The sequence below is a fragment of the Heliconius melpomene genome, chromosome 12 (genome assembly GCF_056956725.1).
Source record: "Heliconius melpomene rosina isolate 202511_hmr_F chromosome 12, ASM5695672v1, whole genome shotgun sequence".
Lineage (NCBI taxonomy): Eukaryota > Metazoa > Arthropoda > Insecta > Lepidoptera > Nymphalidae > Heliconius > Heliconius melpomene.
In genome coordinates this window covers 569,987-587,641 of record NC_140400.1, presented here as the reverse complement: position 1 = coordinate 587,641, position 17,655 = coordinate 569,987, and the positions used below count along the sequence as shown (strand labels likewise).

General features: G+C 36.9%; 1 protein-coding gene across 11 annotated transcripts in view; it reads right to left on the bottom strand.

The window, feature by feature from the left end:
- px (MAP7 domain-containing protein plexus) overlaps positions 1-17,655 on the bottom strand; it is a 137,881-nt gene that overhangs the window by 27,878 nt on the left and 92,348 nt on the right. The window contains exons 1-2 of one of the 11 annotated variants that reach the window (XM_085194476.1): positions 7,008-7,511; positions 2,852-3,078 (exon numbers count right to left, since the gene is read on the bottom strand). The exons of 3 other annotated variants lie outside the window; for them this stretch is intronic. In XM_085194476.1, coding sequence (XP_085050602.1) covers positions 2,852-2,912 — 61 coding nt within the window. In that variant the 5' untranslated portion in view covers positions 2,913-3,078; positions 7,008-7,511. Of the gene's footprint in view, positions 1-2,851; positions 3,231-7,007; positions 7,512-17,655 lie in introns of those variants that run through there. 7 more of the 11 variants (XM_085194469.1, XM_085194473.1, XM_085194470.1 and 4 more) reach the window with 7 other exon arrangements.

Sequence of the window (17,655 nt, the reverse complement as noted above, 5' to 3'; positions counted from 1 at the left end):
GTAGCATCAATCTTGATCATTTTGCGTTTAGCGAGCCGTGCGTCTGTCGCGTTACAATCAATCTCACAGCACACTACGTCAGCGCGCCGCAGTCTCAGCTTATATTTGGGCTAATATCAAGATATGATAACAAATTTACTGAAAATTATTATTTAATAAAGTCATTTAAGCCGGTTTTGTATATTTTTTGGAGATATGTGAATCTAAATAGCTTTGATTTTCTTATAACCTTCTGAATAGAAATTTTGATGTCTACTGTAAACATAATTAGCCCCCTCTTAGACCAGAAGAAATTAAAATTAAGGTTTCCGTTTTCTATTTGTCTTTTTGTGTTATTTTTCATGTACGATGTAATAAAGTATTAAATAAATGAATATTTTTTTCTAATAAATGTATAGTTTATATTTCCATTTTTCTTTGGTCTGATGTCGAGGCAAAGCGCGGCGTTGAGTTCTGCCACTCAATACGCAATGCCTCCAGAATTCGGCAGAAGGTGGGGAACGGAGTGTTCTAACACTAGGTTCCCTCTGCCTACACTGCTGTGTGCGAGATACAGCGTAAAGCAGATAAGAAATGTATAATCTTTAACTTACACTTCTATGGTCAAACGGATGACACACGTAGATTCAAGTGCCCGAGGACACTCTGACCGGAGGGGCAGCGGGTTACAACGATTTAAGTGATGTAATATAGCCTTTCTCGATAAATGGAATAACCAACAGAAAAAGACTTTTCAATTCAGTCCTGAAATTAGAGGTAATGTGGACTCGTCGTCAGAGAGCTAAAGTCGTGTCGGTGTCGTTACGCCATGAACTACTCGCTCTACTTGAGTCTTGCAATCTTATAAATGTTATAGCATTATACGGCTTCAAAATTAAAATAAGCGATATCTTTAAGCTTTCCTAAAAACTATATTTTTATGTAATGAAACATTTTTTTGATGTCTACATGTGTTTTATTTTGGACTCGTTTAACGGAACGTGAGTTAAATCGATTCAAATTCCAATTAAGCGTTTCTTATTCCTCTCTATATCTCCTATAGGTACATATATATTACTTAATTAGTTTTTTTTAAGATTTACACGTTTCCCTGCATAGTATAATAGGCTGCTAAAATAACAGTTCCCACTTTTCGCAAAATTATTAAAGACATTGACTGCGCCACTACGACCTCAATAATTATTATACTAATCGTTATTTTAATATATTTCTATATTATAATGATCGTATAATCTAACAGTTCCATCACGCCGCCATATCTCCGCATAGATCACGGCGCGCCCCTCTGTCGTCTTGACGGCGTGCCAATTAACCCGTCACGGAGGCCAGTAGAGACGTGCGTGACGTGTAAAATATTACTTAACATTTGATGGAACTTTGAGTACCACTTTAAGCTAATTTTTTACACGTTTTACAAAATAGGTATGCTTAACTGTTATGTTACGAAGGATAAGCAGCTTCAGGCTTAACCTCGTATAGTTGGCTATAATCACATGGTGGACAGTATCAAGAATTGCCAGTTGAATTTGTGACACTACGTTCAGAGTGGCGTTCAATGCCCTACTTTGCTTTACCAACGCGGAGAAATAAAAATAAGTCAGTCCTCCATTAAGTACATCTTAATAGAATGTTAACAAGCCCATATTCAAGTGCTATCCTGCCACCACTGAGCATATACAAGTATATTTTGTAACGTAGGTAGGTAGGTAGGTAGGTAGCGGTAGGTAGGTTTGTATGAAAGCGCGTTAACATAATATTTTCATCAATAGTTAATGACCGTAAGAACATATTCGACGGCCGGCGCTAATTTAAAATGTATTGAAAACATAATTACCTCACACGCGTAACGCTTCATCAGAGCGCTGTAATAACGGCGATGAATAATAAATAGATCAATTATCTGTCACACACAGAGACGTCTATTTGTTTAAATGACATTAGATCGGTACGAATCAATGGCAATGTGTTTTATAATAAACTAGATGTCAACTTTGTTTCCGCAGATTTTGGGACGTAAAATAGAACGTCTTGTATTATTTCCGTTCCCGAAGGAATATTTAAAAAAAGAGTTTTACATATATATAAAAGGACTTGTCCTCACTGACTGAGGTAAGACGCACGCACAGCCGTAACCGCTGTGCGTAGAAACGTGAAATTTGGACAGACGTTTACTTTCGTAATCTGGACATCCACTAAGAAGGGATTTTGAAAAATTTTAACCCTAAAGGGGTGAAGTAAGGGTTCAAAGTTTGTATGAAAAAAAAATTTAATCGGCATCAATTTTTATAAAATTTGAAATTTAGATTTTTAAAAGTATTTAATTGAACACGTGTTTCATCGTTTTCTATAATTCACCCCCTAAGGGTGCAAATAAGGGGTTGAAAGTTTGTATGGAAAAATCTTAAAAACGCCACCGATTATTATAAAATTTGAAATGTAGACTCTTAAAAATATTTAATTGAACATGTGTTTCATGGTTTTCTAGAATTCACCCCCTAAGGGTGCAAATAAGGTGTTCAAAGTTTGTATGGAAAAATCTTTAAATTGCCACCGATTTTTATAAAATTTGAAATTTAGACCCTTAAAAATATTTCAGTGAACATATGTTTCGTGGTTTATTAGAATTCACCCTAAATACGTAAGCGAAGCTGCGCGCGTCCGCTAGTATTCTTATATACATGACATAACGAGATTTACAAATAAATAAATAAATTAATATTTTCATAATGTTCGCACATAAACATAGTTAATCTTTCAAGTAAATAAATCAAAGAGAAGAATAAGTGATTACACACATAGTACAAGCAACAAATCCGAACTGGCCACCTAAAACAAATAAGTAAATACTCACCAGGATGTGGGTAGTAAGGGGCCCCAGAGCTCATCATGGGATGTTGCGCCCTGTACTCCATAACACAACACTGTCCGACACTCACAGGCACATCACTCACGCGCTCACAGGGCACAACACTAGTGTCCGTCTGACGGAGGTTTGAGCGTACATTTTTTCACGGCACTCGCAATTTCCTGCGGGATCGCTTTTTTTAATTGAACTTGCCGTGCGCCTTTCTACTCTGACTATACAAGGTTTATTATGTGTACGTTTAACGCGTTACTATTTTCTATATTTTTGCATTGCTTCATATGTTTTATAGTATTTTTATATAATGTAATATTAAAACACTATGTTCTCCAGTGGCCTCGGAAATGAAAATAATTTGACCACATACCTACATTCGAGTCAGAATCAAAGATACAACCATCGCATTTAAGTGCAATTAAATAAGGTGTATTTACGTTTTTATTGGCTTCCGCTGTCGCCCGCACATAGCATGCAGAGGGCCCTAATAAACTAGTATTAAGACGCTCCGTTCCCATTAAGTCACTTTTGTTTCCAACAAATTTCGAATTTTCTCAGCAAGAAAATTTTCCCTCGAATAGGAATCGAACCCACCACACGTCGCGTTTATAGGCGAACGCTTATGCCACTGCGCCACGACTGGCCTTATGTAATTTAAAACGTAAAGCGGGATTTAATACCACACACCACACACCACACACTGGGCTAGTTATAAATTCAAATTGAAAACCATTCAAAAGCAACAACAATATTAAAAGCCGCGCCGGACCGCGCTCGGATAAAACTAACTAACAATACAATAGGCACACTTCGCGCTATAAATCGTACCTAATATAATAATCTGTGATGCACATTGAAGCGCTACTGTGCTCTGTATGTGACTACATACATGTAGTCTATTGAGTCCGCCGGTCATTTAAAATGAAAAGATATTCAATATGGATGCTTTTAAATATAGGGTGTGTGCAAGTTGGGCTTGAAGACGAGTAAATATAACATCAAGAAAAAAAAAACATAATTCCAGGCAATTTCATCAGCATTAGAACCTACAACGTTCGCAATATTAGGCAAGTGTGTCTCGACGTAACTATCATAGCTTATAGAACCTCTCACTGAGTTGTCACTGACGTAGCGCCAGTGCCTGGCGGCGGGCATTATTCTTCACTCCGGCAACAAATGTATTATACAATATGGATCTCATAAATAAATTCACGAACGAGTTGTATAGGCCAAAATGGCTATTAGAGTGTATTAAGAGCTTCGAAGGAAGGAGGAGACTTCTTTAATAAGAAACGATATTTTTTTTATAAAGGGAGACAAGAGAGAGACAATTTAGTGTAAGTAAAAATTTTCCATTCAATTTTAGAAAAATTGAATATAGAGTGACGGAAATCAGTAAAAATCACTCTATTCCTGATGCATCTACAGAATTACAATTTGCACAACGTATTTTAATTAAGCATTTCATATGCCCCTGTAATGGAAAACTGGGAAATGGGTACAAAAAATGGGAAACAACTCCACGGACGTAAACCACGTCGCGCCGACAGCTGCGTCTCGAGCCGGGAAACGATAAATAAACGAGGCGGAGGGCGCGCGCCTGTCTATTGATTCTATTATGACGCTATCCGGTTTGATGTCTGACTTCTTGAACGCCGTGATACCCGCGTTAACTTGCACGTTAATTATGTTGTACGCACATATCAGGGTAGGTAGAGGGGACTTAAATGTTAAAACACACAGATCCCCACTTTCCGTAAATTTTTTCGAGGCGTTGCGTGATGAGTGGTATGACTTAACGCCGCGCTTTTCCTCGTTACCAGAACGAAAAAAATATATATAATTAATTCGTCCGAGTGGGAATCGAACCCACAGTTGTTTGTTACGTTTATATGATGATGTCTCGTTGTTCTACCCCTGTATACATGGATGGGATAGAGCATGAAGTTAAAAAAAAACTTTAAATAATATTCCTCTATATTGATATAATGTAGACTATTTCATAAATCACTCTCACCCGTAGACTCCGAATAACAAAACAAATAACAACAACGGGTTACGCTCCAAGGTGGAAACAATTTGGCTTCCGTTGACCATTTCTGATTCCGTGATCGGCGCGTGTTCGCCGTAATGGCTCTGCATGACGTCTGACTTGTTTGTTGTGGGATTGATCGCTTTGCATTTATAACGGATATTTGGGACGAAATGTTATTTTGGCGTTGTCGTTTGTTCCTATATTTTGAAATGGAGGGCGGCTTTTAGAGTTCAGTTGATGTTACAGTTACCAGTTATGTTCCTCGTCGGACTAGATTTCAATTAAATATCAAATAAGTTAAATTGCTTGTTTGTTTGTTGTTTGAATCCTCGAGATGCCTTCAAATAGAGCAATTACGTACAAATCACCGAAATGAATACGAAAAAGAGGACGACATCCATAACATTTCACACCAGATGTACGCTTGAATTTTATGTTGTTTTTGTCTATTTATACATTTATTATTAAATTATATTTCGCCCGTGTGAGGCCAGTCGTGGCGCAGGGGCACGGGTGACTGCAGGCGCGGCAGGACAGGTAAATGGACAACGGAATATCTTAACATTAGATTCATTAGCCATAGATTAAACATGAGGGATGCAGCGTGAAACTAAAAAAGAAAATACTTCATCTGCGGCTTCGTCAGCGCGGTCAAATGAAAAGGCCCAAAAGCTGTGTATGACACATGACACTTTCTAAGTGCCCGGGTAAGTGTAGTGTATATCAAATCGATCGATGGATCTTCCTCAACAAATTTAATATTAAACATCAATTAGAACCTCATTCTAGGAACACCCTATGCCTCACTATCCCCGAAACTATGTTCACAAATGGCCATCACTGCGAGGTAGGTGTGTTGGTGGGTAAAGAGACGGAATATGGAATGTAATTAATCAGTGGTGGTGTATCGATATTGAATCCGGTTATGGCATATCAATATTGATTGAGGCGGCTCGTGAGTCGTGGGTCATGGCGGACGGGACGCTTGTCCAAAATTATTAGCAGAGTAACTTAATTTCAAGTTATATTATGTTTGAAATATTATGTGAATACTGTTATTATATATAGATATAATTGAATGTGAATTTATTTAACACTTGAGGGAATGCATATTGCATTCATATTGCATTACTTCCACGCCCTGGTAGGACGACAAAGCGCGGCGTCTCAACTCAAGTCTCAACTTGAGTTCTACCACTTAACACAAAATTTCTGGAAAGTGGGAATGTATTAAAACTAGGTCTCTATGCCAACCGAAATTCAACTCCAACTCAGTGTTACTTTTTGTCTTGGTGTCAGGGAGAGCGAATCAAACCCACGACCACCGCGTTTACAGTCAAGCTTTGCGCCGCTTCGTTAGTAAATATTAACACTTAATGGTTCCTACATCACCTACACCACGTACTGGTGCTGAACATTACGCTCATACATACATATTTCAAACAATAACTGGCTTCAGACTTTAGGCTAATTGAAGTTGGAATTTTGTATGAAAACTACTTGTCGCAGTTGTTGCTTTCACACGAAATGATGCAATTGCTCTTAAATGGAATATTTTAACAAGCTCGTTATGATTGCTTTAGTCGAGTTATTTTTTAGTTTTCGTATTACGGTGATGTTGTATAGCTATTTAACTGTAAAGTTTATCTAAATGCGTTCATTAGTTTTAGCGTGAAAGTGAAACGTTTATTTCACGTTTATTCATCCTCAAAAATTTACACATTTATAATATTAGTAAAATATAGAAGAAAAAATGAAAACGTATAAAGCAAACAGTCCGCCAGGGTGAGTAGTTCGCGGTCACAGTGGCTAATACCTTCCATTATTAAAACATAAACTCCGCCACTCGACGGACGAGCCGCGCGCCCCGCTCCCCGCGCCACCCGCCTCGCCGCCCGATCTACGAGCGGTTAGCGGGAAAGTTATTCTTACTTAATTTGTATCTTATACAATTTTATAACAAGTATATATATAAACTATCGTATTAATTATATTTTATTTAATTTTAAATGCCATTTAGAGGCCTACATAAATTTCAATAAAATGTCATAAATATGTAAAAACATTGTTAAAAAAAAATAAAAAACGTCTAAATATAATTAAAATATTTACGACAAATCAAATTCCAAATCCGAACTCAGTCACGATATAGAAACAACGCCAAAGAAACCTCCTTTCTACAGGCATTATTAAAAAAATAAAAAAACATAATCACTCACAAATTACACACATATACATACAAAACAAATGTATGCACATACAAAATATAAATTCAATTATCGATATTCCCACAACACTAGGAACCCGGCGGTAGCGTCGTCACACGTCCTACTCACGCGACATGCGATCCTCTACTGTAGGAGCATCGCGCGTATATAAAACGCGCGTGCGCTACGAAACGCTGCTACACCAACGAAAAATACGCCTTAAGTGTTCGAGATAAAGTCGTTATCAGGTCATCAGTGATAACAGACACCTGTAAAGTAGTGCAGGGGTCGGAAGTCCGTGATGCAGTGTCATTTCCACTCTTTCCACACAGCTTCCCTAATAAAATTGAGATTTGCCCCGCGCCGCGCCGCCGGCCCGCGGAGTGCGGAGCGCGGACCGATTACGTCCCGAGCGTATAAATAGCGAGCCGCATCGATGTTCCGTTGCAGTGCTCACTTGTTGGGATTTACACACACACACACTAAGCGACGGCGAACAATTCACAGACACTACCGGCTGTTGCGTTTGATAGGGATGTGCGCTGTTTTTTATTAGCGAAGTTATCGATGTCGATAGACATTATGTATGTAGGACATTAATATTCATGTTTATCCGTATTCAACATTTTTATTCACAATTATAAATTCTACAACATTATAGAATAGTTTTAGTGGTGGTGGTATTTTTTGTTTAAGAAAAAAATATGGAAATATTGCTGATGGGTTTGCAAAGCGGGTGGAGGAAACCTAGTATTAAGATACTTCGTTGCTAACACACTGCACAACAACCGAAACATTGTCTGTTGAGTGCTGGAAGTTAATGCTTCGCTTTGTCTTGTGACCAAAGAGAGAAAACCATTCAGTACCCCGAGTGGGAATCAAACTCATTACCATCGCGTTTAACTGTTTAAACGCAGTGACGCTGCGCCACTTACATAACATCAATTAACATTAATTATTTATTTCAAAAAATCCCTCTATATCTATAGCCGGTTGGAAGACGCAAAGCTACTGTCTATAGTGTTTAATTCTAGCGGATGTAACGAGGAGGAAGCACGCCCGTACCGCCCGCACCGCTCGTATCGCCGCCAGCTACCTTGCAGATGAGGTTGAGCAGTGACGTCGTTTGGCCAAGTTGGTATCATATGACAGACAGATGTATAAATTCATGGAGTAAATTAAAGAATATTTTAATTACAATATGATACGAAAGACAGACGATATTTTTTTGTAATTGATGGAATATAATATCACAACTGTTGCAATGTGAGTTTCTTTTATACTTTGCCTGTAATTTATTTAAAAAAAAATTAAGAAATAAATAAACTCTTTAACCATAAAACCTCAGAAGCGTCGTTTTTTTATCACAAGCCATATCATCAATTAAAAACCCAATAGTCAATGTTTACATTTATAACCGTACGGAGACCCCACACCCCACTCTGTAGCCGTTAGCTACGCCGTGTCGTACGTCGTATCCACTGTGCTGCACGCATGCGCCCGGCGACTCGCGTAGACCGCCTCTTGTATAGACGTGGCGTTAACAAAGTATATTTACGTTGCCGAATTCGAATGCCAGGCTTCTTTAAGTCATTTTTATATACTGTATTATTTTATTTCTTTTTATTGTTTAATTTTGGATGTACAGTTAATAGCATTATTATTAAGTAGAAAAACTATTAACAAACTTTGATTACGTCTCCTGCAATATTTAACGTAGTGCAAACACGTCATCGTTGCGCCAAATTAGCGATGTAATAGTTTTAATCAATCAATGTATTGAAGGTTGATTATTTAAATTATTTCGACGAGGACATCTAAACTCGACACAAAATGAAAAAAAACTTACCTTGTTAGAAATAATATAGAAATAGCGGCTTTTGTATCTTACCTGTAACAAAAATTAAGTGATGTGTTAATAAAAATAGTTTAAAAGATTTTTTTTATATTTTATCTAAACACTATAGACACTTTGTTATGTATATTAGAAATATAATGTTAAGACACTCCGATTCCCATTCACCAACAGAAAAGAGAAGTCAAGTTTTTTTCAGGAACAAAAACAAACTAAAATAATTTTTACAATAAGGTTCGCCCTGTCTAGTACTATTAGTACAGTCTACCGTGTAGCGTAGTATCGGCGGGGTGTGATTGCATTAACCGCGCGCCCCTGTACACTAATCATACGACGCCACCATTACGTTGCAGCGTTATATTTATGTATTTACGGAAATACTTATTCAATGTTATGTCAAATATAAACATAAGGCTTTAAAATATTGACTCTATTTTAAAAGAGAAATACTTTAATATTATAGAACTTATTTTTAGCTGTGCGCCGTAATTCACATATACATAGCAGGGTAAGTTGAGGGGACTTAGTGTTAAGACACTCTGTTTTCCACTTTCCGTCAAACAACATAGTGTATAATGGCGGAATTCGACGTCCGTTAGAGCGGGGAAACGACAATAAAAATAAATATAATCATTCCCCCGAATAGGAATTGGAGCCACAACCATCGAGTTCATCAATAGGCCTAAAAATCGAAAAAAAATAGCCAAAAAAAACTCCATTCAACATTCTAGCTCCGGTGAGGCATAAGCTTCTCGCTGAGTTTTGATCCCGTTAGAGTAAAGGGGGATTTAAAGTTAATAGCTGTATTAATAGAATGGGTCGGGTGTAATACTTGCCGTCGGTAACTTTATATACTATGGTTATTTATAATTGGATACAAATAGATTTTACGGTGCTTTGTAAGCGTTCGTTGTGAGGGATATTGATTTAAATGAAAATAAAAAACAGTGGTGAACTAAGATAAAATTTCTGTATCCAAGAATAAAGGGGATATATTTTACAAAATAGAAAAATCTATGATGTGTAAAAAATATAACAATTACAATAAAAAATAACTTCAATAAAAATGTGAGGCCTTTACAGAGAATTATTCATAGAAAAACATAACAATGTTAATGAAAGTTACAATTAAATTTAGAATCACCGTACGAGAGCTAAATCCCTAAAGAAATAAATAAAAATAATACTATATACTGTATAGAGATACATAAAGTGGGATGCTTTCGAAGGAAAATTACATAAAATCATTACTTCCCGAGCACGTAACGAATAATCTGAGCGAAAGACCAAGCGGAGAGCTTTCGGGGGCTTTCGCAAAGTGTAATTAACTTGTACTAAGAGTAGATATAAAAGTTAGTTTTGTAACGAGTTTTGTGAAAGATACTGTATGAGACAGAGAAAGCTAATTTATTTTTCACTAAGCCGTTGTTAAGTAGAAATAATGAAAATATATAAACTAGCCATTCTTATCATAAAAACACTGAAGACAGAGTGCGGCGTTGAGTTACACTATCTAGGTACCAATATCTCGAATTTGGGCGGAGAAAGGAGTGTTTCGCTAACATCATATTATGATTACATCATACATCGAAATAATCAATAAAAAATTATTACAAAAAAAACCAAAACGTAATAATTAATCACTAGAAAACAAATAAAACAGATTAGGGTGGAAAACGTGAAAATTCAAAGTTAATAAAGTTCCAATATCCGCTACTCGACAGCAAAAGGGGAGGGGAGGGCGCATCTCTGCTGAATACAAAATGGGTGCTGGGGTGCACACGGTACTACAGTGCGGTCGGCGAGTCGTGGCCGCTTTAAATTGGCCTTTCTGAATCTATCGCATTGTTCATTCGCGCTCGGGAAGAATAATCCAAAGTAAGAAAAATCTTAAAATCAAATCTTCATAATTTACACCTAAGTTAAGAGCGGCCACTACTCGTCGAACGTACTATACTAGAACTCTGTAGCACTCTATCGGTACTTCAAACAGTGTACTGCTAATTACTAGGTAGCATGTCCTTGTGAGGCTAGTTTAGGATAGTAGGTAGTAGGTATGAGTTAATTTATATTGATTAGGTATTACATGATAGGTGGCGGACATGGTGCGTTGTTGAGCTCTGCCGATACGTTTACCACCATTTTTAATTTGTTTTGGATTCTAAGGGCTGGAGCAAATATTTAACTACTACTACTAGTAGCTATAGAAAAAAATATAACTCGTATGCAAAACAATGTCTCATACACAAATTTTAAATTAATAATTTGTCGTACAATCATAAAACAAAGAAAAACCCGACATCGACAACCCACAATTCGCTTCACAAATGATCCATCCTCGAAGCCCAATCGCCGTGGCCCCCGTCCCCCGTCCCCCGGCCCTACCGTCTCCGACATCGCGGAACAAGACCTACTCGCACTCGGGAATAAATAATTTAAACATCACGAACGCCTTCTAGCGAAATAATACCTATTGCGACAAAAAACACATGGGCGACCCCAACAATATAACTTGACTTTTATTTGCGGAGAAATTGATTTTTTGCTTTTTTGTTTTGTTTTAAATACTTATATAATTTATTTAGATGCTATTGGCGCAGGGACATAAGCAAGCGACTGTACGTCGGGTGTACGGTATCGGTTGTGGGGATCGAATCCACAACCGATCGGGTGTACAGTCACAGCACAACGTATATTCAACATACATAGGTAACCTGTGTCTAAATGTCTAAATGTCACATTTGTGCCTTATTGGTTGATGAAAATTAAAAATATCCGTAATATAAACATTGCTTTGAATTTACAAGCAAATCAACTACGTACGAAACTTCCACTAAACTACAAAACATTAACAAAATGAAGTGGCAAGTACCAAAATGTTAGGTTTATAACCGCCAGCCCCACCAGGGCCGCCCTGTGCGCAGTCAGTGCGACACCGGCACGTACCGAGCCAGCGGAGTAGGCAGTCTAGTAGACGCGCATGCGCTGTAGGAACACGCGTGTCCATTGTCAAGGCGGTTTTTGATTACATTTATATAACCTTACGTAATATTAAATACGTGTTTGAAGATTTACATTTACAAGGCACGGTTATTATACGTTTCTAATTATATTTTATCAATTTAATTTTTTTTCGAACCTACAACCATGACATATGACATATACGCGTTGACTTCCACCAAGAACTCGGCGAAAAGTGGAGAATGTGAGTGTCTTAATGGGGAAAGGAGTGTCTTACAAGTCTTACAGTCAGCTTCTCAAATCGACCCTAACATCCAACAGATTTCAAATAAAATTGCCCATTAATAACACAAACGTTTACACACACACAAAGAAAATCAACAATGGAAACACACCAGCGACCTGAAGATTAAACGCTCGTTAAAAGGGGGTAGCGCGGCAATAACGTCTTGATACCGCTGCGGGTACACACCGAGGACCGAACAAGCACACAATTATCACCCCTACATACACATTATACCTTAAAATCCTTTGAAAAAACGACATGATATTTCAACTTTATATGACATGTGTCCATTTGGCATAGACTTTTCAGTTGTCGAATGTTTATTTAAACTTAAAAAACACGTTGTGCGATTCTAGAACTTTTGTCTACACATTAGAGTATATATTGCTAGACAATGTTGATGAATGAAATTTGTTACCAATGTCCCGGAAGCATTGCAGGGGACGTGACTAGTGTCTATAGCACTATTTACAATAAACTGAAGCGGGAGACGGGTAGTGAAATTGGAATGTGTGACACTTTAAATATATGTGGACAATTGGAATGTGTGAAATTGAATAGACATAATTTGTATTGTATCGAAATAAATCCTATAAAATGAGGGTATTTTACAATTTGGTTTACCGTTAAATATGATAAAAAAACGAAGATGTATATTACAGGACTTTTCATTTTCTGCTATCAACAAGAATAAGACAATTATAAAGTTATCAGAAAATAAAATAGCTTCACACTTTTCCTGTATATCATGATAAACAGAAGGACCTCTATTTTCGACTCGCTGTCCAATTTTCGAGATACTGCATGTTCAGTGCCAGAGCTCAATGCCACGCTATATCAACCAAAGGGAATAAGTGAAAATTGTTTAAATAAAATTAGTATAAAATAGTATTTAACATTTCAACAACAATTTATCTAAAGTATAAGAGACTTAATGTAGCTTTTACAAGAGAGTATTATTCTAGTCCCGCAGCAGAGTATGATATTTAACTGCGAGCCATCAGGAGCCGCTACATTCCCGCGACAGTGGGGTCAGAGTGTGCTCTGGCATCATTAGCCCGCGCCACTCGGCTCGTAAAATGGTACGCGATCAACTAAGCGGAACAGATTATGAGCTTTCACCGGAAGCTTTTAATTTGTTTCTTTCGATTTAAATTATTAAAAAGAAGTCGTGACGAAACTTAAGAAATATAAATTCTACTTCAAATATATATTTTTTGAAGAATGGAAAGCAAATGTCGCTATGCTATACGAGTGTAATGAGAAAAGTACAAAGGACATGAAAAAAACTAGAAAAGAGATATTCCAAAATATAATGACATCAGAAGTAAATGAAGTATACCAGAATTCAATTTCGACACCATTCAAATATAATTCGCTTAAAGCTCATAAATTAAACCAATAAGACAGCGGATCACGTTCAATCGTAAACAAGTGGCTAATGCACTCCATCTCGCGGCCACTGAGATGTATTCTGTATTCACAAGTTCTAGTAGCTACTCTGAGGAAGTAACTTATTACCATGGATTAACAAAACTAAATGCTATATGCGTATTTGTAATGGAAATTAATTTTACCGAGATTAATTAGTAAGGTAAAAAAATAGGTACAGAAGAACGTAAAACAGATATAAAAGATAAAAAGAAAGATTTCTTAAAGAAAGACACTAGACAACAAGACACAAATCACAAAAATAGAAAAAAAAATCAAGTCAGCTATTTCACAACAACAAACAACAAACAATATGTCTAATCAAGAAAAAAAATCTTGACTCAATCCACGTAAAGGTACCAAAGTAAATACGGTGTTGTGATCAAAGTGCATACATACGTCCGCCATTCCTGACGACGCGACGCGACGGCCAGAATATTTGGACGTAATGAACGCAGGCAGACTACACACAGGGTAAATGATTGTTTTTTGCTGACAAAGTAAATATACGTAGTGTTAGTTGTGGGAAAATCTTTTTCTTGATGATATATCTATATTTATTATAGTTTCAGATTTCTTAAGGCGATATGTCTATAGAATAAATATTTGTTTAAAGTCATTTTAGATGACATCTTACACTATAATTGAAAATGTAATTTCTATTAATCCTATATAGAACAGGCTTCCGTGGCTGTCGGTGACGATTACTTGCTGTATTAGTGAGCTCTACAAAGCGTCTCATTAACGGACTTACGGCTGCCTTATACGCTAGGCCTTATACGTCTACACAACGAAGCAAAATATACCCTCGGATCGAACCCACAACCATCGCATGTGTTTCCAATCATATACTCCCCAATAGCGCTAATTTATTATTTAAAAGCCAAGTTGAGGAAATCAGGCGTTCCCACAAAAGTGGTAGCGAGCTATAAACAAACATCAATTAAGAAGGGGTTTCGAAGTTTCAAGGGGTTAAAATAACGATGTCACTGTGGAAAATAATAAAAAACACGTCTCTCGAGACTCTCGTAGGGGCACTCGGGGGCACTCGGGGGGTATAAAATCGGACGTAGCGCTACGAAAGCAAAACAAAGGCAAAAGTAAAGGGGCGCGGTATCGCAGTCATCGCATGAGCGGCGTTGTGTTAGGACAGGGGGTGGTTTAAGGGATGTACTTAAGCAATATCGACTTTTTTTTGTTGTATAGATATTTTGCTGTTGAAATTATTATACTATATTTAAAATTATTTTTTTGTAAATTAGAGCATACCCATACATATCTAAAATCAAGAGATATTTTAAAATAATTTTGTACATTATTTTGTGCAAGAGATATTAAATATCAACGAATTAAATATATTTTCTTCACGTTTGTTAAATATGTATGAATGCCTGTTTATAAAAAAGCGACAAGCAACAATCGATAAGCATGTTTCTCCTCACTACACCGCACAGACCACAAACTAACTTCCAGCTATACGGTACGCGGCAGTCACGAGTATGCATTCATGCTAATTCTGTTCTAGTGCTATGCGCGACTCGTGGTACATTTCAGCTCTGTCTATGCTCGTTCTTCATGAACTCTTTGGGAGAACGGATATCCGATAGGGGTATTGTGGTCGGTACGTTGCAAGTAGATATGTATACAGCTAGCAGGGTATGCATAAGTCTTGTGTTAGGGCGCTCCGTTCCTTTACTTTTTGCCAGATTCTGAGACTTAGCGAATTGAATGTATGATGTTCGAAAAATTCGACGCCTCACTTAGTCTATTAAAGCTAAGAAAAAACATTAAAATATTCGCTTCACCACGAACACTTCATTCATGTGAAGCATTTATTTTTTGATATTTTTTTAAATTTTAAAACTGTATGAAAGAAATCCTAACTTAATACCCTAATAGCGAGGGAAAAATCTTTTTTATATATAAAAAATATAATAGTTTTTACAATCTTATAAGACATAGTACGTGTAAGAAACTGGCCAAAATTAAATGTCTTTATATCAAACGTACACGTTGTTATTATTTTTAATTGAAACGGTATCAATATTCAACCACTCCTGATGATTTCAAGTCATTCTGTCAATAATAAATTCTTAAATCTCTATACTTTTCCTTTTATAAAGCTACAACAAACTTTAATGCTTCCAATAACCGCTACTCCCGGTCCCACGCCGAAATACAATCAATATTAAGGCTCTCTTATCTAACGCGGCTCGTTTCTCTATAGTCTATACTATCTATTCTATATATTATATAAAGCTGAAGACTTTATTTGGTTGAACGCGCTGATCTCAGGAACTTCTGGTATATAGATATAAAATTCATAGTCCATTTATCGAGAAACGTTGTAACGCTATATAACATCACGTTTAATCGTTTTGATGTAACCTACTGCGTCTGCGCATTCCACTTTTTTTTTCAAGTTTTTTTGAGGCCGCCGTAGTCATCTAAGAAAACCACGCTTACGAAGGCGTTAGCTTTTACAAAGTGAGTCCATAGTAAAATTCTATAATGTGAGACTAACTTTATCCCTACACAGAGTTTAGCATAAACATCATATCCAGTCCCACACAATATAGAAACAATACGAAGGTTCTCGTATCTAACGCGGCTCACTCCCGGCTCGGAGTCGGAATTAACTCAACTTTATCCGGACGAACTTTCCAGCGAGCACTCGACTAGAGATGCCCGCTTTAGAACATTCTATTACTTTAGAAGATTTTTCTTGTGAAATATAACAATTTTAGTTGTCTGGGTGATATTATTATGACTTTACTTCTTTTTAATTTGGAAACGATGATCTTTATAAGGTAATATTTCACAGTAAATTAATTTTGGCTGCTGTTAACATTATGCAACTAAAAAGTATTAAACATATTTTAGTTGTGATTTTTGGAGGACGTGCAGTTCTAGAATCTGCCGCTAAACACGCAATAGTGACTTTGGGTGAAAAGTGGAGATCGGGGTAAGTTAACGCTATGTTCCCTCAGCTAACAACAACTACTACGCAAGTAGCGTAACAGAATCCATCAAGTGGATTAGCGACCCCCGAACAAGAGTGCTAGCTTCCTGTTCTCCAATTAGCGTGCGTTAGCTTGTTTTGGCGCAATGGCGCATTAGCTTTTCAGTTAATATGAAATATATGTAAATTATATATTTATTTAATAAACTAATATATAAATTTGAATGAAAAGCAAATATTTATAATTTATATGTATGTTTTATAAGTACATATTTTGGATCATCGTGGCGCAGAGGGACAACGCGCGACTGAACACACGACGGATGTGTTTCGATTCCTACTCGGGGGAATGAATTATTTTAATAACCTTGTTCTGATAAGAAGACAAAGCACAGCGTTGAGTTCCGCCTTTGAGCGGAAAAACTCAAAAAATCTCAATAAAGAAACAATATTTTTAAAGAAAAACCCTAAAAAATCAAACCCACGATCCTATCCCTTCCTTAGAAAAACCCTACTTTTCTTAAATTAACTTTTAAACAATTATGTTTTTTACCCTTTGTGCTCCTACTGATTACAGTAGGAGCACAAAGGGTCTCGCGACCGGCAACAGGATTAGCGCCGCGCGTGCGGGCTACAGGACTACAGGCAGCTTTGCGACTAATAGAAGTCTTGTTAAGCCGCTTTATAACATAAGATAAATTGAATCGTTCCAAAACGTTCCAAAGCACTGGGAGAAAATTAGATATGGGGCATGCAATAATATTAATTTTACACTATAGTGATACAATTGCTACATTGGTGTTTTTGTAGCTTCATACTGCGAACCTAGTTATATATAGAGTTATTCCTCTTAGATTTAACCACTATTTACAAACTAGTGAAACCCTAAACGACACATAACATACACACGACCCCCTAGTCTAGACCACCCCCCGGTCTACGTCGCAATAAAACACAATATAATAGTAGAAACGTCTTATTAATTCACTTCTAAGTTTCCTTTAGAACTATCCCGTTCTACAATTACGTAGGATTGCAGGAAACGACGCGTTCCGCTA